Source organism: Salvia hispanica, chromosome 3 (assembly GCF_029641045.1).
Source record: "Salvia hispanica isolate PSC_SH4W2 chromosome 3, Shi_PSC_v1, whole genome shotgun sequence".
In the NCBI taxonomy this organism is placed as follows: Eukaryota; Viridiplantae; Streptophyta; class Magnoliopsida; order Lamiales; family Lamiaceae; genus Salvia; species Salvia hispanica.
The window spans coordinates 15,255,337-15,276,713 of NC_142694.1; the positions used below are offsets into that span (position 1 = coordinate 15,255,337).

The 21,377-nt window shown below is 34.9% G+C and overlaps 1 protein-coding gene and 1 pseudogene across 1 annotated transcript; both read left to right on the forward strand.

Annotated features, from left to right (window-relative positions):
* The first annotated feature begins 5,625 nt into the window (after positions 1-5,625).
* Positions 5,626-8,008, forward strand: LOC125215840 (pectinesterase-like; annotated as a pseudogene).
* An 8,941-nt stretch (positions 8,009-16,949) lies between these two features.
* On the forward strand, positions 16,950-19,607 carry LOC125216667 (eIF-2-alpha kinase GCN2-like). The gene is made up of 6 exons (XM_048118426.2): positions 16,950-17,030; positions 18,230-18,338; positions 18,414-18,599; positions 18,669-18,841; positions 18,917-19,251; positions 19,333-19,607. Exons 1-6 carry the CDS (start codon positions 16,982-16,984, stop codon positions 19,357-19,359), a joined length of 879 nt encoding a protein of 292 aa, XP_047974383.1. The 5' UTR covers positions 16,950-16,981; the 3' UTR covers positions 19,360-19,607.
* Positions 19,608-21,377: the final 1,770 nt, after the last annotated feature.

The window sequence follows — 21,377 nt, forward strand, 5'->3', positions numbered from 1 at the left end:
CCATTGTAATAATAAATATAATAATATAATTATTATTATTTTTAATTAATAGTTTATTAAGAATTTTATATTATTATTCTTTTTTATAAATAAAAAATAATAAGTATATTTTTAGTTTGGTGTTTAAATTAAATATAAATTTAAAATCTTGATACTTTCCAAACACAGGAAAGCAAAGTTACTAGGAATCATATTCCCGGGATTCATTTTCCCAGGAATCATTTTCCTTGCCAACTTTACTTTCCCGCAACCAAACATGGCCAAAATGCTTTACAATATACTACATTCTACAATCACATTCAAACATAAATTCAAATATCGAAATTATTCTCGAAGGCGGCGGAGTTCCTTTTTCCGATCAGTTAACGGACCCCTTCGTCCTGGTTCTTCCCATTTCTTCAATCCTCTTAATAGCAGAATTTATTTATTAATTTCATTTGTATTTATTATGTTGCTGAGTTCAAGTTCTTCTTCACCAATAAAAACTACAACCCCCTCCCAGTGTAAGGGTAAGTAGATATCTGAAGAGTGAATAGAGAGTATATATGAGAATAAAACATATTATAGAGAAGGAAAGTATAATATATGAAAATAGAGTAAGAGCGACTACATTAGTTGATTTTTGTTAAAAGAAAAAATGACTTAATTGTAATGAAATGGTCAGAAATAGAATAGGACACAATTATAATGGAACGGGAGAGAACACTACGTATATGCTAACAATCTTAAGATGTTGCTTTTGGAGTACTTTCTATTGGAAAAAAATTGTGTTTATAAGTGTATTTGTAATTGTATAGATTTGGAGTAGTACTACTTTTGTATTAGTATAAATCAATTTTCCAGGCAAATACTTTCAATTTTAGATTAAATTTCGAGTATCATCAAACTCTCTTCGTATAATCATACAACTCAAATAAAAAAATTGACAAAGAAAAACCAGAAAATGAATACTCCACTGTTTTCAATTAAATTGACGAACAAGAAAACTCCACGCACTACATATTCATATCCAGGAAACCCTATTTTTATAAACGCAAGAGGTCTTCCTACTGTTGAGTTATTAAACTCAATTACTTCAATATTAAGAAAAGGCTCGGTGGAAGTGATGAAGTAGGTGCATCACATACTTATCATATGTGGATGAAATTTTGTTTCTTCATGGCTTAAGAGAAGGCCACAATCTCTCTACGTCACATGGTGGTGGGATGATGGTGGTGGGATGAGTGATCAATCTTTAATCTCTTCATGGCTAAGTAAATTGTCTCTTAGAATGATTATGAGGAGGTGACGTAGCATGTATGTGTATAATAGTTAGCCATACATAGTAGACTACTTTATTATCTTTGAAATCTATAAATAGGTAGTTGTAGTTCATTGTAAAATCAATCAAGAAAAAAAGGTGAGTGAGTTGGAGAGAAAAGAGCCGTAGTTCAAGTGAGAAAGAGAGAAGAAAGCTTTAGTAGACTACTTTATTATCTTTGAAATCTATAAGTAGGTAGTTGTAGTTCATTGTAAAATCAATCAAGAAAAAAAGGTGAGTGAGTTGGAGAGAAAAGAGCCGTAGCTCAAGTGAGAAAGAGAGAAGAAAGCTTTGTAGTGCTGAAGCACTTTTGTTGTGTATTTTGTAATTTTTTTGTGAGAAGCCTATAAATACTTATCCTCCGTATTTCATCTTTATTGAGTGTTCCTATATTTTGTGTGTCAAATATCCAACAAATCTGGTATCAGAGCCACTCGATCCTACCTATGGCGGCAACGTTGAACATGGTCCAGCCCCAAATTCCCAAATTGGAGAAACACAATTATGGAAATTGGAGTATTCAGATGCGAGTCTTCTTGCAATCACAAGAGTTGTGGGATATTGTTCAAGACGGCTACACCGAACCTGCATCCCAAGAAGCCGAAGATGCCTTGACGAACAACCAGAAGAAAGCTCTCAGAGACGCTAGGAAATAAGACAAGAAGGCGTTATTCAATATCTATCAAGGTATTGACGAAACTACGTTCGAGAAAGTAAGTGCCGCCACCACGTCAAAACAAGCCTGGGAGATTCTGAAGAATGCTTTCACCGGTGTTGATAAAGCGATACGAGTTCGACTGCAGATCCTACGTGGTGAGTTTGAAAGTTTGGCCATGTCTGAAACGGAGAGCATTTCAGACTATTTCACAAGAACATTAGTTATTGTAAATCAAATGAAAAGGCAAGGGGAGAACATTGAAGATGTTCGTGTCATTGAGAAAATTCTTCGTTCCTTGACGTCGAAATTTGAGCACGTCGTTGCTGCTATCGAAGAATCAAAAGATCTCAACACCATGTCTATCGACCAGTTGCAGAGCATCTTGGAAGTCCACGAGCAACGCATGAAGAAAAAGACCACTCCGTCACTTGAGCATATGCTACAAGCAAAGATGTCAATCCAAGAAGACAAGAAGTTTGAGCCTGGGACATCACGTGGTGGATACAACCGAGATTGAGGCCGAGGCCGAGGTTATCGTGGTCGAGGAGGACGCGACCAGAATTACCAGTATGAAGGAGGACGTGGACAGAATTACCATAACCAAGGAGGACGAGGCCAGAATTATCAAAACGAGGGAGGACGACAGAATTTCACCTATCGAGGCAGAGGTCGAAATTCTTATGGACAACGAGGACGAGGAAGAGGTCAGTATAGAGGCGGTTATTCTCAAACCTACAATCGACAAGGGTTTGATCAAGCAAATGTCGAGTGCTATATTTGTCACGAATTCGGGCATTACAGTTATGAGTGTCCAGTAGCCGGAAATACCAATCAACAAGTCAATTATGCCGAAGGTGGAGACGATGATGAGCAGGTAATTTCAACCTCTCTTTTTATTCACAAAGGACTTGAAGGTGATCAGTGCAGCATGTGGTACTTGGACACTGGAGCAAGCAATCATATGTGCGGGAATAAAGAACTCTTCGTGGAGCTGAAAGAGACATCTTATGGGGAGGTGACCTTTGGAGATTCCTCAAAAGTTGCTGTTCAAGGAAAAGGTAACATCCTGATTAAGCTGAAGAATGGAAATCATGGTTTTATATATGACGTCTATTATGTGCCTGCCATGAAAAATAATATTTTGAGTCTTGGTCAATTGCCGGAGAAAGGATTTGATGTTAGTATCAAGAATTCTTATCTTGCTATCAATGATGCTACTGGGAATTTGGTTGCCGGTGTGAAGATGTCCAAAAACAGATTATTTCCATTGAATATAAAACATGATACGTTGAAGTGCATGAATGCCATTGTTAAAGATGAGTCATGGTTATGGCATCTGCGTCTTGGACATCTGAATTTTGGTGGTTTGAAGCTGCTGTCTACAAAGAATATGGTGAAAGGTTTGCCGCATATTGATCATCCTGAAGAAGTTTGCGAAGGTTGCATACTTGACAAACATCATAGGCCAAGCTTCTCTAAAGAAATGAGATGGAGAGCATCACACCCGTTGGAGATCGTTCATACAGACGTCTGCGGTCCTCTGAAGCCTATTTCTACCGGAGGTAATCAGTATTTTTTGACTTTCATTGATGATTATTCCAGAAAGACTTGGGTATATTTCTTGAAAAGGAAATCGGAGGTGTTTGATATTTTCAAAGAGTTCAAAATTCTTGTTGAAAGACGGCGTGGGCACTATATTAAAGTTCTCAGATCCGACCAAGGTGGCGAGTTCACATCCGATCTGTTCGAAAAGTTTTGCAAGGAGCATGGAATCATTCACCAGCTTACTCCTCCATATATTCCTCAACTGAATGGTGTTGCTGAAAGGAAGAACCGAACAATTCTTAATATAGCGAGAAGTATGATGAAAGGGAAAGACTTACCTCGAGAATTCTGGGCTGAAGCTGTCGCAACAGCAGTGTATCTCTTGAATCGATGTCCAACCAAAAGTGTTCGCAACATGACGCCTGAAGAAGCATGGAGTTCGTTCAAGCCCAGTCTTGCACACTTGAGAGTTTTTGGCTGTATTGCTTATGCCAAAATTCCTGAAGCTCGAAGAATCAAGCTTGATGACAAAGGTGAAAAGTGTATCTTCGTGGGATATGGAGATCGAGTAATGGGTTACAAATTGTATAACCCACTCACAAAGAAGGTGATCATAAGTCGCGATGTGGTGTTTGAAGAAGATCAAACATGGAGCTGGGAGGATAATAAAGCTGCAAGCTCGTCAGAAATTGTATCTGATCAGCAAGAAGAAGCACGTGAAGTAGAAGAGCCAGATTCACCAACATCATCTCAAGGTCCAGTCGGAAGGCCAAGAAGAATGCGCAATCTGAATGATATATATGAAGCTACTGAAGAAGTTGATGGAGCTGGAGAGGAAAATGTGAATCTTATTTGTTTTTTTATGGATGTTGATCCAGTTGCTTATGCAGATGCTGCGCAAGATAGGAAATGGAAGATTGCAATGGACGAAGAAATCAATGCGATCGAGAAAAGTGATACCTGGTCGTTGACAACGCTACCAGAAGGCCGAAAAGAAATTGGTGTGAAATGTATGTACAAAACAAAGAAAAATGTCAATGGTGAAGTGCAAAGATACAGGGCAAGGTTGGTGGCGAAAGGATACAATCAGAAGATTGGAATTTATTCTCGACATGAAAACTGTGAAGAATTGAGCTTAAGGGAGGATGTTGAGTTATTAAACTCAATTACTTCAATATTAAGAAAAGGCTCGGTGGAAGTGATGAAGTAGGTGCATCACCTACTTATTATGTGGATGAAATTTTGTTTCTTCATGGCTTAAGAGAAGGCCACAATCTCTCTACGTCACGTGGCGGTGGGATGAGTGATCAATCTTTAATCTCTTCATGGCTAAGTAAATTGTCTCTTAGAATGATTATGAGGAGGTGACGTAGCATGTATGTGTATAATAGTTAGCCATACATAGTAGACTACTTTATTATCTTTGAAATCTATAAATAGGTAGTTGTAGTTCATTGTAAAATCAATCAAGAAAAAAAAGTGAGTGAGTTGGAGAGAAAAGAGTCGTAGCTCAAGTGAGAAAGAGAGAAGAAAGCTTTGTAGTGTTGAAGCACTTTTGTTGTGTATTTTGTAATCCTTTTATGAGAAGTCTATAAATACTTATCCTCCATATTTCATCTTTATTGAGTGTTCCTATATTTTGTGTGTCAAATATCCAACACCTACCAAGGCTACTTCTCCTTACTAGGCTGCATCCTGGGCCGTGTTGTCGTATAATGGGCCATGTCTTTCATGGTCCAAGGGCGTCGGGTCCTCCAACGACTCAATCGGCCCAACTCTTCGTGTCGCGTGTCGAGTTCCTTCGACGCATGATCCACTCCTTGCGTGTCAATAAATTAGTGGCCATCTTCAATTTTTGATATGTACATTTACATCAAAGTTTTACCTCTACACATTGCTAGATAGAGTAGATGGTCCATGTTGATATAATGGCGATTGGCGATGATAGCTATCTCTACCCGCCGTTAATATAATGGCGACAAAAGCACTCTCTTTCTTGCTTGGCTGGAAATCGCACGTTTCTCTTTGTTGCAAAGAGTTAATGATATGCAACCAACAACCATTTTTTTTCTATATAACTCTCGTTCTCTTACCAACAAATCAAACCCTAATCTCACCACCCATGGAGAATATGCAACTGGAAAACCACCCCAAAAATAAACGGAAAATCGTGATATTATCCGCATTCCTACTAGTGGTGGTGGCCGCATCCATCCCCTTTGCCAACCACCACACGAGCGACGCAGGCAGACTGCTGTGATCTGCATGCGCCGCCATATTCTACCCAGAGCATTGCCTCTCTACCACTCTGTACCCAGAGCTCTGCCTCACCACCCTGGATGCGGTGGCCCCTGGGGCCGCCGCAGCCAAAACCAGCAGGGACGTGCTCATCACCTCCCTGAACTCCTCCATCTCCACGGCAGTGCGCAACCGCATTACCGTGCAGAAGGTGAAGCGCCGGCTGAGGCAGTCGCTGACCATGCGCCAGAAGGCCGCACTCCGCGACTGCTTCCAGATGGCCGACGCCACGCTGGAGATGCTCCACCTCTCTGAGGCGGAGCTCGTGGGATTCGGGTCCGAGGGCTACTCCCTCGCTGCCCACAAGGACAACCTCTTCACCTACCTCAGCGCCGCCCAGACCAACCAGGGCACCTGTCTGGACGGCGCTGACGAGCAGGTCCGCCACCTGCTCGTCGCGGGCCACAAGCACGTGTTCCGCCTCGTCAGCAACGTATGGTGATAATCAAGAATCTGTCATACGCTGCTGACGAGGCGGCACCGCGGCTCAAGTCTCGGGCAGGGGAGGAGTGGCCGGAGTGGCTGTCGGAAGGAGATAGGATGATGCTCCAGGCGACGGAGGTGAACGCCGACGTGACGTTGGCGGCGGATGGGAGCGGGAACTACCGGACGGTGGCGGAGGCGGTGGCGGCGCCGCCGGCGGGGAGCAGTCAGAGGTATGTGATTGCGATACAGGCAGGTGTTTATAGAGAGAATGTGACGATTCCGAGTAACAAGAAAAACTTGATGTTCGTCGGGGATGGCCGGCTCACCACCATTATCACCGCCAGCAAGAACGTCGTCGACGGCAGCACTACTTACAATTCCGCCACCGTAGGTAATTAGTCGTGGCACGCTTCACTACTAAGCAATATAAGCCTTAATGCACCTCAATTAACATTAACTTTTGAGTAAAGGAGTAATCAATTCACAACATAAAAAAGGTCATAATCTATAATTAGACCTTCGAGTGAGTTTCAATTCATAACCTAAATTTTCATTTATTAATAATATAGTACAATATTAACAAAAGTGTTAAATTTGTCCGATCATAACTTTTGAGAAATTAATTAATAATATAAACAATAATAACAAGTGTTAAATTTGCTAGCTAATTTTCATTTATTTGATAGGAAGATTCATTCAATTATTGTCAATTATATCAATCCAGAGATTTTGACATGTTATTAGACGATTTTAGTTGAGTAATGAAGACAAATAATATTACAGCGAAGAACGATTATAGTAATATTATGCCAAAGTCTTTATATTGGCATGACTAAATAAGTTAATAGGTACTCTCAACATCCACAATCAACTGTCTCACTCAAGTCTTTTTTTCGTTTTGTTTGAAGTATTTACTTTTTACTACTTTTTGTAATGACCAAAAATTATAAGAGCTATTTTCAAATCGCAGCGGTGCAGGGCAGCGGGTTCCTCGCCCGGGACATCACATTCCAGAACACGGCCGGGCCATACAAGGAACAAGCCGTTGCCCTCCGCGTGAGCGCAGATTTTACCGCCTTCTACCGCTGCAGCATGCTCGCGTACCAGGACACCCTCTACGTCCACTCCCTCCGCCAGTTCTACACCCAGTGCAACATCGTTGGGACCGTCAACTTCATCTTCGGGAACGCGGCCGCCGTCCTCCAAAACTGCAACATCAAGCCCCGGGTCGGGAAGCCCGGCCAGAAAAACATGGTCACGGCCCAGGGCCGCACCGACCCAAACCAGAACACGGGCATCGTGATCCAGAAGAGCACCATCACCGCCAACAACGACCTCGAGCCCGTGCAGGACAGCTACCCGACCTTCCTCGGGCGGCCGTGGAAGCAGTATTCGAGGACCGTTGTTATGCAGAACGAGATTAGTGATGTCATCGTTCCGGCTGGGTGGCACCCTTGGAACGACAGCGACTTCGCGCTCGACACTCTGTTTTACGCAGAGTATAAGAACACGGGGAAAGGGGCGGCGACCAGTGGCCGGGTGGAGTGGAAAGGGTTCCATGTGCTGACGAAAGCCAATGAGGCGCAGCCGTTTACAGCCGGAGAGTTTATCGCCGGCGGGGAGTGGCTGCAGGGGACGGGCTTCCCCTTCTCACTTGGTCTTTGATTGTCTTATATTTGTGTGTATTAATGAATAATCCATGTGTGTTATGTTGTGTCTTTGTCTAGTTTGTTGCTTCATGTTTGTCATTTAATAAAAAGCTTTTATCGTGTTTCATTTTTCTCATAAAATTTCATCTCTAGATGAGTTATCTAACCCTACCAAAAGATGCGTTTAGATGTATATTTATTCTTTGATCAATATAATAGATTAGAAGTTCAAATTATCTAATTTTGGTAGAAATTATTGTGAGTTGAATAAGGATGTTTGTAATGTGTTGTGTGTAAATTTTGTGGTGAATGCAACGAGTAAAAATTTAGTGATCAGTCCTCACCAAGGTGTCAATCATATTTGGTATGCCCTACTAATAGAAATTTGACAAGTGAAAAATATATATAGTCATGTTTCCATCTAGATATATAAACAATGGAAACATTAAATTATATGGAAAGTTTCTTTAGATTCCATGTATAATAAATAAATACACTACATATGAAAGAGATATTCATTATTCTATTTATTTAAATAATTAATGAGCATCACAATTATTGTCAAGTCATTTTATACGTAAATATACATGATCAGACAATAATCATGAAAATTGATTAAATATTGAAATATATAGTAGTGTTAACATAAATACAGAAAATGATCACGTCACCATTTTAAATTTTTGGTGATTACTTTTTTTTCTCTTTATTATATATACAAAAGTTTAGATAAATAAAACATGTAATTATAAATGCAAGTTTATTAGCTTTAAATACTTATAAATTAAATTAAAATATAAAGAATTATAAAGTGTATAAATTAAATTAATTATATGACTAATTATATAACTGATTTTTGTTTAATATTTTCATTACACATTGATTGCATGAATATTATATACAGAGTGTCATGTTAAATTATAACAATAGTTATATAATAAGATGATCTAAAAATTAATACTAGTACATTTTGTCCTTTTCAATATACAATCAAAAAATTCCATAAACAAAAAATTTCCACGTATAACATTTAAATTTAAAATTATAAAAAACTAAAACTACTATAATAAAAGTTTCCTCAATTAAAAAATTTAATCTTATCAAAGTTAATTGATAATAGTTCATACATGAAATATCACCATGGTTTCATAATAAAATAAAACAAATAATGTTCTAATATAAAGCTACCATTTTTGTATATTTACGTATAAAATGACTTGACAATAATTGTGATGATGATTATTTGTTTAAATAAATAGAATAATGAATATCTCTTTCATATGTAGTGTATTTATTATACATGGAATCTAAAGAAATTTTCCATATAATTTTATGTTTTCATTGTTTATATATCTAGTTGGAAACATGATTATATGTATTTTCCACTTGTCAAATCTCTATTAGTAGGGCATACCAAATAGAAATGACACCTTGGCGAGGATTGACTACTAAATTTTTACTCGAATGCAACATGACACTTAATAGAAATAATGGGATGAGGTTAAAAGGTTTATTAATCAAAATGAAATTTGTGGTAAGTAAATAGCGAATGAATATATACGGAGTATTATTTTTAGACGACATAACCTAGTATTTAAACTTCAATATTTTGTTAATTATGGTTAGGTTTCTAACTTTTCAAATTTTCTCAATTGACCCCTAGTAACTAAAATTAAAATTAATATGGTAGGATAACAAAACAATGTTGTTTATGACAAAACAAAATCATTATGATTTACATGTTAATTAAAGATGCGATTTTGTTGTTACTGATGTTATAATACTAGTATTGGTTTTAATTTTAATCATTATAGGGACATACTGCATGCTATACCAAATTAAAGAAGTGAGAGGTTTTTAAGTCTCTTTGTACTATTAAAATGAGCTCACATTACTTTACCAACAAAAACAAAAGAGCTCACATTTGTCAAAATTAAATTGACCACTAGTACTGTTTGAATTCAATTGTCCACCAACTCAGATTGTACGCTTCTAGAGCCTCTAGCATGCAAACAAGGAAAACTTTTACTCTTATCTTTATTTTGTCAGTGATTTTGTTACTACTAGCTCAAGATTATATAGGTATGCAACCATATATTCGAAAAATAACTAACTTGAAAATTAATTGAACATTGGGATGTGATCAAATGCAAATTCTAACTATTGTACAAACTCCAAACTATGAAATGGACCGTTAGAAAATATCAATAGATGATAAAATAGTAGCAATAGAAAATGTCAACACAGTGTCAACAGTTGATATTGTATTGACACTGTGTTGACATTTTCTGTTGCTACTATTTTTACATCTGTTAATATTTTTTAACAGTCTAAATCATAATTTGGAGTTTGTACAATAAATGAGTTTGCATTTATCACTATCCAACATGCATGTTACAATAACATCATTTAAAGATTTCACAATCATATTTAAACCATTAGTTCATTAAACTAATCGATTAATATTCGTAGTCAAAATTATTTAATTAATTTTTCCACTGAAAGATTCATATTTGTATGAATATGTGTGTATGAACTGCTTTAGGTTTATCCTTTCTTTGAAACCATTACCACCAATGTATCATTATCGTCGGTGTCTGCTTTCCTTCTTTAGGTGTTTTCTTTGTACAATCACATGAAACTCCTTTCCTTCTTTAGGTGTTTTGTTTGTACAATCACATGAAACTCCAATGCTTTGTTAGCTGTAAAACTCAATTCTGTTGTTTTACAATCACACGATACCATTCTCTTATTTTTAAAAGAGAATGATTGTGTTTTTTGCTAAAATACTTAAAACAAAAGCTACATTTGATGTAGGGGTGAGCAAAATAACCGAAAACAGAATATCCGAACCGAATCAAACCGAAATTTGAAATTCGGTTCGGTTTTTTCGGTTTTTCGGTTCGGTTCGGTTTTAAAAATACAAAAATTTCGGTTTTTCGGTTCAGTTCGGTTTGGGCGAAAAAAAAAAAATCGAAAAACCGAATTATATTTTAAATATATTATTATATATTTTTATCTTATTAATTTAGTATATTATATCATATATATAATATATATTCTTCTAATATATTTTTATATAATAAATATTATATATTATATTAATTTTATATTATATATATTTACATTCTATTAGTATATATAAAATAAAATAAATTAGATATATTAAAATATACTATTTTTTTCGGTTTTTCGGTTTTGTTTTGAAATTTCGGTTTTTTCGGTTTGGTTCGGTTCGGTTTCAATTTTAGCCTAAATTCGGTTTTTCGGGTTCGGTTCGGTTTGGGCGAAAAACTGAACCGAAACCCGAATGCACACCCCTAATTTGATGTGTTCCTGATTTTTTACCAAACAATATCTCACATGAATTTGATTACAGGTGAAAGTATACAAATGTGGAGATGTTGTGGCACAGGTGGTTGGCGAGGATCGAGCATAATAATCAAGTTTGTGGTTGACAAACTCTCTTTGGATCAATTTCATAAATGAGTACTGTATGATATTTATATTGAATTAGTTAGTACTGAAGTTGTAGTCTAGGTTGTACACAAACATGAATTCGAACTGAAGTTAGCTTCAAGTGCAACATTGCTACTTGTTTGTTATAATTGGTTCTTTTCATTTCTTCTAAAAGTTGACATTGGTGAACAACTTTGGGATTATAATTGCACTCGGGATTTTGATATTCCTGAAGCTGATCTTAATTGCGGTGTAAGGGTAGTGTGATGAGAGTGCCAAGTGGAGTAGGAGCAGCCATTGGCGGAGATGCTATGCTGGTAGCTCCAGCTCTGGCCTCTGTTGTTGACTGCCTCATCTCTCACCCCACTGTATGTATGTTTGTGCAGCATATATGATTATTAGCTTTCCTTGAAACTATCCGCTTACTTTTGAAGATTAGTCTTGATAGATTAAAACAAAAATGTAAGGCCAATGCATAGCATGGGTGGGTAGCACTAGTTACAGAAAATAACGCAATAATTACTTTATTAATTCTATTAACAAATCTAAAAAAGCGATATGTATGAATGTGGAGTATATTTAGTATCAAATCTAAGAAAGTAATTCAGTGATACTTCAAATGTCGTTTTGGTAATAGTGATCTGTGCCTAAATTATGGTTCCCCACTGTATTATTCTTGCCTATGCTGGGCAAAATAAACTTGGACTCTAGGAGTACTACTTAAAGCAGACGGTATTAATTGATTAAAGGATACATTAACCAGATTCATTTATACGTTAGTGACTTATTTGATGGGCCGAATATGCAAATACTATTGATTTGATTATGTGCCAGCATTATCGGTAAACCGACTTTCCTATTTCGAATTATTAAATGATTATGGTGAAAAATAGAATGACATTTAATTTAAGTTGTATTAATTCGGGACATCTGAAATTTGCATTATGTGATTAAAATTTGGCATTTCCAATATTCACCAATATATTAAAATAATTCCACATTGAAAAACGCAATATTCACCAATATATTAAAATATTACCACATTTGGAAAATGTAATATTCACCAATATATTAAAATAATTCTATATTGAAAATCTTGTTGCGTGACAAAAATCTATTGAAGAAACTTGCTTAGTTTGAATCACATCCTCTACTTATCAAAAATAAAAAAAATTAAATTGGACAATATTTTATGGACGGACCAAAATGATAAATATGGATATTATTTCTTAGTGGGTAAATATTTCTTTTTATTGTAATAAGAGGTAGAAAAAGTTAACCAACATTTTCATACAAAATTTAATTACACAAAAAGGTCATGCACATTTGGGCCGGTTTGGAATAGCTTTGTCTTAGTATTTCTTTAAAATTGATTTAAACTTTAATTTCACAAAAGAAGGCTCACTACTCCATATCATTATAAGCCATCAGAATAAAATAATCACAGCTATATTTTGATCGACAAATTAGTGCATGTGTATGTTTAATTTACTTTTTATTTATTTTTAGAGGAAATGTGAGTATGAGATTTGCGTTGTAATCTCTCCCCTTGATAGAGTGGATAAGTACACTACTATCAAGCTATAAATAATATGGTGAGTTTGAGATATTATTGAAAATGACTGAAGCGAGGGTAAACAAAATTAATGATAATGATAACGATAATGATAATAAAGTATAGTTAGAAATGTAAGGCCAAATCAACATACTCTGAATAATTTTCGTGATAGTGCTAATTCACACGGGATTGAAAGCTTGATAGCTTTGGACCTATGGTAATATTCACCAATACATTAAAATAATTTCACATTGAAAATCTCGTTGCGTGATAAAAATCTACTAAAAAAACTCGCTTAGTTTTGAATTTCATCCTCCACCTATCAAAAATGGAAAAATTAAATGTGAATAGTATTTTATGGATGGACCAATAACAAATATGTACAATACTAAAGGAGATGATTTTTGGGTGAGACCTTTTTAAATGATGTAAGTAGATTTTGGATAGAAGAATTAAGGCATCGAATGAAGTCTTGTATGAGTATGATTCAAAGTACACCAATAATATTCATATCGGATTAGAAAATTAACTCAGTTTCATAAAATTTGTGATTTTTAATTGTATGATGTATCACTTAATGTCAGTAAAAAAATATTGCATAATTAAACCAAGCTCAAGATTATTTTGAAGATTAAAAATCCTACATTACTTATACGATAGAAAAACTCAGTAGATAAGTTATACTTGTATTTCTGATTAGAGAAATGTTAGAAACTATACACACCAGGTCAAAAAATATGAAAAAGAATTACTCCACATAAGAGTACAAGGTTAGCTCAAAAACTAAAATCATTACTGTTTGCAATAATTCAATTCAAACTTATCAAAATTAAAATTGGAAAAAAAATATGCAGCTCGGACGAAGTGGGTATATAAATATATTTTACATCTGAGTTTTCTACTATTCATCACAAAACTTTAAGAATGGTTTTTCCAAATGAAATAGCTGCATATGCTCACGTTAAAAAATACACCACAAATAAAAATTGAAACCTAAGAAAATTAATGCTATAAAATCATTATATTCTTATCAAAATAAAAGAAAAAATTCAATTTAAACACACCCTTATGGTAAAATATGTCCCAAAAAAACACTACTATAATGCAGACTCGGCGAAATCATTACCATACATTAATTAATTAATATAAAAAAAAATTAAAATTTGAGCGGTGGGTGACCGATCAAATGAGAGGACATCAGGACAGTTGCCATTTATCCTTTCTGGGAAGAAGAAACAAACCAGACATTAATAGTATACTCGTCTTAATAGAGCCCAGAAATTCCTACTGTAAGTATAATCAATTTAACAAGCTATATTACTTGGTTAGATTCTAATTTTTAACTGAAAGCGGAGTGCTGAGATTTGTATTTAAAGTTTAATTACAAAAAAAATTGTCAAATAATGGCATAATTAAGAGACGTGACACATATTTTGTAAGGGTAAATAATTTTGTAAATAAATAGTATTAATTTGTATGTATTATAATATGATAAAATTTATTACTACTATAATATAAAAATATTAGTAGAATACTCGTGGCCAATTTAAATTCGACGAATTCGAGCTCATTTTAATACAAGGGACTTAACAGCTCTCGCCTTCTGTCGATTTTTCCCATTTTTGTTTACCCAAGTTGTTGCACAAATTTTTGTAATGTAAATGTATTAAGTATCATACTCGAGTGTCAATTCAGCTATTTGTAGCAATAAGACCAATTTAATCCGGCCCAAATGGTTTTGATTCAGACTTGCCCAAATAGTGTACTACTCTCGCAATAATGAAATGTGAGCATAACAAATTGCAATACTATACTACTCCAAGTCAGGGGTAGTGGTGGTGAAATTGACGGAATATTCTAACAACTTAATTATGAATATCTTTTTTATCCATTACATTGTTCTAACATGATCAGCTATACATTTTTCATGTATGAGAAAAGAGGAAACCAGGCTCTGTCAGCCAATTCTCACAGGCAGATCAAATTCCCTACCGTAAACGCCTACATTTAAAAATTACTAGCATAATTAACCTAACATCCAAAAGACTAAAGTGGAGCTGTTATACTATGATATCATATCTATGAAAAGTCAAAATTAGAGGAAATTCTTTTGACTTTGGGACTAACCGAAGGATTGGTCTACCACTCTACCCCAATCCCACTTGAATTTGACATCGATCTCAAGTCCACTGTTTGTAGAAGCAAGTGAAAAAAAAAAAAGAAGTTGTAGGCAGTGGTATGCAAATGGTGTGACGGTTGTGGCAGACTTTGAACGACAAACAAACAATAGAAATGAACCTAAATCCACAACAGATGTACTGGTAGATTTTTCCTTGGTCGTAGGCTAGCTCCTAGAGCAAGTGGAGTGATGTATTTTGTAAGTGAGGTTATTGTTAAAAGATGTGATTATGTGCGGCTTGGTGGTGTGTGGAGGGGATGGAGATTATTTTTGGGTTAGACCGTTTTAAAATGATGAAAATAGATTTTTGATAGAAGAATTAAGGCGTCGAACAAATTAAAGTCTTGTATTATTCAAACTAAACCATGCAAGATTAAATCGAAGAAAATGAAATGGCATATAAGTGGAAGGGAGGAAAGGAGCATCGGGTTATTAATTGCAAGGATTTAACATAAGAGCCGGGATTTCATTATAGAAGGGGCAAAATTATATGTAGAAAATTTATATATATTTGAGGAGGGGCATTTTGTATAAATATATATATATATATATATATATATATATGTATATATATTTGAAAAGTTTTAATAGATGTACAAAGGTGAAGAAATGGTGACGAGGGGCATTTGCCCCATGTACTACAAGACTAGATTTGCCCCTGTTTTTACTTCTCCTATTTAACTTTTGGCAACTTTTATGTTTTACCGAGATTACTAATATGATACAACTTTTAAAGCGTTATGATGCAAATCGCATTTGAAGTTTTGTGACAATCCAGGTGAAAATCTAACGGTTTAGATTAGAATGATGTTATAAACTTGAAGTGGAAGGACACTTTATTTGAAAGTTTGATTAAATTTTAACTATAATTATATATCTACCAAAACACAAAATTTGATTATTTAATTTTATTCAAATAAGTGTCAATTAAGCTATTTGTAGCAATAATACCAATTTAATCCGGCCCAAAGGGATTTGAGTCAGACTTGTCACAAATAGTAGTAGTATTTTGTTATAATGAAATGTGAGCCTAACAAATTCCAAAATTATAGTCGTAAGTCAGGGGCGGTGGTGGTGAAATTGACGGAAAATTCTAACAACTCGTATGGATATCCTTTTTTTTATTCTAATTACTTTATCTAAACATGATCAGCATAATTTTTTAAAATATGAGAAAAGAGGAAGCCGGTCTCTGTCAGCCAATTCCCACAGGCCGACAAAATTCTACAGTACCTTAAAAAATTACTAGTAGCATAATTAAGAATTAAGATGTTAATGTTATACTATGATATCTATCAAAAGTCAAAATTAGAGGAAATTCTTTCAACTTTGGGATTGACCGAAGGATTGGTCTACCATTCTACCCCGATCCCACTTGAATTTGACATCGATCTCAAGTCCACAAATAGCACATGAAATTTTAGCAAAAACAGAGAAAAAAAGAAGAAGTTGTAGACAGATGGTGTGACGGTTGTCACCGGACATTGAACGACAAATAAACAATAGAAATGAACCTAAATCCACCAAAGATGTACAAGTAGTCGTAGAGTAATTAAGGCATCTAAACGAAGTCTCGTATGATTATTTTGAAGATTTAAATCACAGCTCAAGATTATTTTGAAGATTAAAATCCCTACATTAATTATGTACGATAAAAAAAAAAGTTGGTAGATAAGTTATAAAAGTGTATTTCTGATTGGAGAAATATTGTTAGAACTTGGAACAGTACCATGTCCAAAAAATATGAAAATAAGAGAGATAAGAGTACTATAGGACATTGTCTCAAAAGTAAAGATTATTACATTTTAAACCTAATAAAATTAAAATTAAAACATTACGTAGAAAATGCAGCTCATATAAATACACTTCACCTCTTAGTTTTCTACTCATCACACACAGAAGTTTGGAAATGGCATTTCCGAGTGAAATAGCGGCATTCACTCACGTCAAGGAATTAGGTTACTTCTATTCTTCAAAACTTTAGTAGATTTAATTTAGGGATATTATCACTGTGGTTTTGTCATGATTATAGGATTTGATCATATTAGTGTTGGTTTTTTTAATATTTGCGCTGATTCTAGCTTGATTTTTTATGATTTGATATTTGCGCCTATTTTAGGATGATTTTTTTACTAGCATTTGATATTTCCGTCGTATTTATAGGATTTAATGACTTAGTGATGATTTTTTTTATATTTGCGATGATTCTAGCTTGATTTTTTTACGATTATCTGCGCCTATTTTAGCATGATTTTGGTATATCTGCGCTGATTTTGTTAGGATTTGATATTTGCGCCTATTCTAGCATGATTGTTTTGACTAATTTAATATTTAATCGGCGAGTTTATGGTTTTGGCATGATATGATCGCTTCGATTTCCACGAATTTGGGTTTTAATATTTAGGATCTGTTATTAGCCCTAAATCAGCGTGAGTTTTATTTTAATAGTAGTATTTTAGCATGATTTATTGGTTGCATTAGGAATGATTTGGATCCGTGTTTTTAGAGTTTTAGGTTTTAACATGATTTATTGCCTATATATAGATTTTGTTTAGCATCTATTTCCCCTCATCCTACTCTACTGCATCATAACCTTCACCTATTTTCCCCTCCCCTTATGGAATTTTAGTTAGCCTAGTGTGTGATTTTCCTCCTCTATCCTCTTGCACCATCCTGCCATACCTCATTTACTTCAGCCTAATAGTTTGTTGATGAATTGTAAAACTCTTGCATTCAACTTAACCTTCACCTCTCCCTCCTGCACTTGAGCCTAGATAGGGTGTGTTTTGCTTGATTTTCCCCTACATCTTATTCCCCCTCTCCCTCCTCCCCTGCATAGATTTTGTTTTAGCATAGATTCCCCTGCCTCTGTTTCCCCTCTTCCACACTCCACTGCATCTTAACCTTCACCTCTCCTCCCTCCTAGCTAGGGTGTGTTTTGCTTGATTTTCCTTAAACATCTCATTCCCCCTCTCCCTCATCTGCTTTCTCATCTCCTCCTATATATCCACCACCCTGCCTCCTCCTCCCCTGCATCTTCTCTCTTATCCTCTTATTTACATTCGTGTTTTGCCCCTGATTTCATGCAGACTATTTAGGATTTGATATTAGTTGGTTTTAGTATGATTTATTTATTGTTTTAAGTTAATTTTTATAGGTGATGGAGGTGGTGGATCAGTCCACAGCTGTGTGACCAAAGATGGTGGCCAACCATATGCCATCAAAATTATCCCATTATGTGATACATGTGAAAAACATGTCTTCTTGTAAGTACTTCATTCTTATTTTTACATTTTTTCTAATACTAGTTTAATTTTTGTTTCTTTTAATATGTTTTACAGTGAGACTAGGTCACTGTTTCTAATTCATCCCAACATCTTAAGATGTTACAAGGCATGGGTAGAGAAATCTGCCCCTGATTTTGCACCCACCACATTGTTGACACGCATCCATAAGGATTATGACTTTGAAAAATGTGGAGAGACTCCCACACACTTCCTCTATCTTCTCATGGAGGAGTGTGAAGGGTAAGTATTTAATTAATGCTGCTTATTGACTTAAACTGCCTGTTTCTAATACTCCATTTTCATTTTCAGCAACTTGGCTTCACTCCACCTAAAGAAGAATTTTGATGTTCAGTCAATCTTCATTGACTGCCTAAAAGGTTTGGAGTATATACACTCCAAAAATCTGGTCCATGGTGATATCTCAACCAACAACATATTTGTTGACATATATGGGACAGCAAAATTGGGTGACTTTGGATGTGGTAAGTTAATACTTTTTGTTTATCACTTTTTATTCACCATATTCACTTTCTCACTTTCCTTTTTATTCTCTTAAGTTTCGGATGAAGGGATACCTCATCCTATCGGGGGTGTATCCCTCTACCATGCCCCGGAACTGGAAGATGTCGTTGATAAATGGCTTCGTGAAGGGACTCCAATTGATGAGCAGGTATGTGTTGTGACCAAGGCAAGTGACTTATATGCACTTGCCTTGGCTATGATCGAGCTGATGTATCCCATGAGCACAAATATGGAAAGGGATCCCTTCTTGATGAGCATCAAGTCTACTAAAGACTTTCCTGACCAAGGAAGAGTTTCGCGTTTCTGCATATCTCAGCTGGAGGTTATGTTGAGTGACGATCCTAAATGCCGCACTGATGCAAAATCTATTGTGAGTATTCTTCTTCTTCTTCGTTTATGTTTCTATAGATAGATTAAACATTTTTTATAAAGGACAGAATTTGTTTGACAGAGAATGGAGATGGAGACAATGCATTGAGGAGCTACTGGTTGATTTCCATTTGACTGAGAATGGAGATGGAGGAACTTACTGACATTGTGAATCTTTGATTAGAACTATGAGGGGGCAAGAAAACTTATTTTGAAACTTAGCCGATTTTGCATGCAGTTTACTCACTACCAATGCTATTATGCTACTGAAAAGTATATACAGCTGTAATCATGTGGATTTTCTTTAACTCTGAACATGTTGCTTGAAGACCATTTATTCTATAGTCTTTATGTCTACTTAAATATTTTAAATTTTGTATTACATCCTTCTGTTTTAAAATATAGCGCATGAAGATGATGAAATTAGTGTATATTTTTAATCCAAACTTTGCAATATTCATGTCACTTTGTATTTTTTTTAAAAAGAAAAAGATCAAATTAGAGTATATTCATATGTTAATTTTTTTAATAACTTGAATGAGCTTCCCATCATATCCCATTAATCCTTATACTAAGAAGGTGATTTCAAGAAAATGGTCTTATTCAGGGAGGTTGGCTTATTAAAAATAATAATTAACGAGCAATTAATCCAAGATATCTGGATTTGGATGGAAGTTGGCTAGGCTTTCTGGTAGTGTCTTTGAATGCGGAAGAAAAATATGAAATGCATGGAGTAAACAAATTAACAATAACTAATTAAATTACCTTTTGCGAAAGAAAATGTGATGGCATCATAACAACTTATTGTTCATAACTAGGGACAACCTAATAATTGAGAAAAAAGAATGCGCAAGTCGATCCAATTTTGGATACAAGAAAAGAAAAAAAGTGACAACCAAAACGCATGGACCTCACTGTTACATCTTTTAATTGTGACGCAGTAAAACAAATTGCTTAAACTACTGAAGGTATTGAGCAAGAATTTAAATAAAAATCTAAAAATACACACCATCTTCTAACTCATGTACCAAGATGTCAAAATAAACACTTCTTGTTCCGAATGTACTAATTATATCAATTATGTCATAACATAGAATATATGTGTGAATTCAGTAGGTTTAAAATGCATTAGAACATTTTTAAAAAGCTAAAATAATGAAGGTATAAAAAATGTTTTCAAAGATTTGAAAAAACAGTAAAAAAAAATAAATATACATGTAAATTGTGTAGGTTCTAAATGCATTAGAATATTAGAATGATAAATATAAAATTGCATAAGATTTAGTAAAACAGAAAAATAAAGATATGTGCATGAGATGGGTTTCTATTTTGGAATCCATATTAGAATATTTAAAAACTACTATTTGAATTAACAAAACTTCAAAGCACAAGAGTTGAAGATGCCAAAAGAACATGTATGCGCATTTGATGGGTCTCAAAATCAGTTCTGCTGCGAAAGATGGGACCAACACCATTGGACCAAGTATGTGAGTTAATAATAGAGTATATATCTAAATGGTACCCCTTGTTCTCATATAGCTCCGCCACTGTCTACTGACCCCATCCCCGCTCGAAAGCATGCCTCCACTTCATTGAGTAGACAACATGAAAATGTTCAATCCGTTATAGGAATGTATCAAAACTTGCTTTGAAGCATGCTAGAGTTTTGTCATGTTAGTTAATAAATTAGTTATTTAGTTTTGTATGAATAGTGTAACATATATGTGTGGATTTTTGGTATGATAAATTATTCTATTCAAGTCAAAAATGTAATTGGACACAAATAGCCCTAGTATATCTCAATTAAAATGGGAAAGGTGAAAAGCTTGAGGCCGTATGAGGTCATTATTATGATTGAGTTTGCAATGTTAGATTAATTTACCCAAATAGTATTATTATGATTAAACAATAAATAGTAGTATTATATTTAAATCGGGCCCAACAAAGGATGGAATACAAATTAATCGATTTAATACAATATTGAATATACTCCAGTATTCACTAGATTTTTGTTAAGCAATACGATTTCCAATGTGGAATTATTTTAATATTTTTGATGAATATTGGAAATGCCAAATTTGAACCACCTAATAAAAATTTCAGATGTCCCCGATTAAAATGTCCTTC

Excerpts from the sequence above, each read along its gene's own strand:
- LOC125216667 (XM_048118426.2), top strand. The coding sequence starts at position 16,982 with ATGGCATTTCCGAGTGAAATAGCGGCATTCACTCACGTCAAGGAATTA. Across the intron at positions 18,339-18,413 it reads TGTGAAAAACATGTCTTCTT|TGAGACTAGGTCACTGTTTC; the intron begins GTAAGTACTTCA and ends TATGTTTTACAG. Across the intron at positions 18,600-18,668 it reads CTCATGGAGGAGTGTGAAGG|CAACTTGGCTTCACTCCACC; the intron begins GTAAGTATTTAA and ends TTTCATTTTCAG.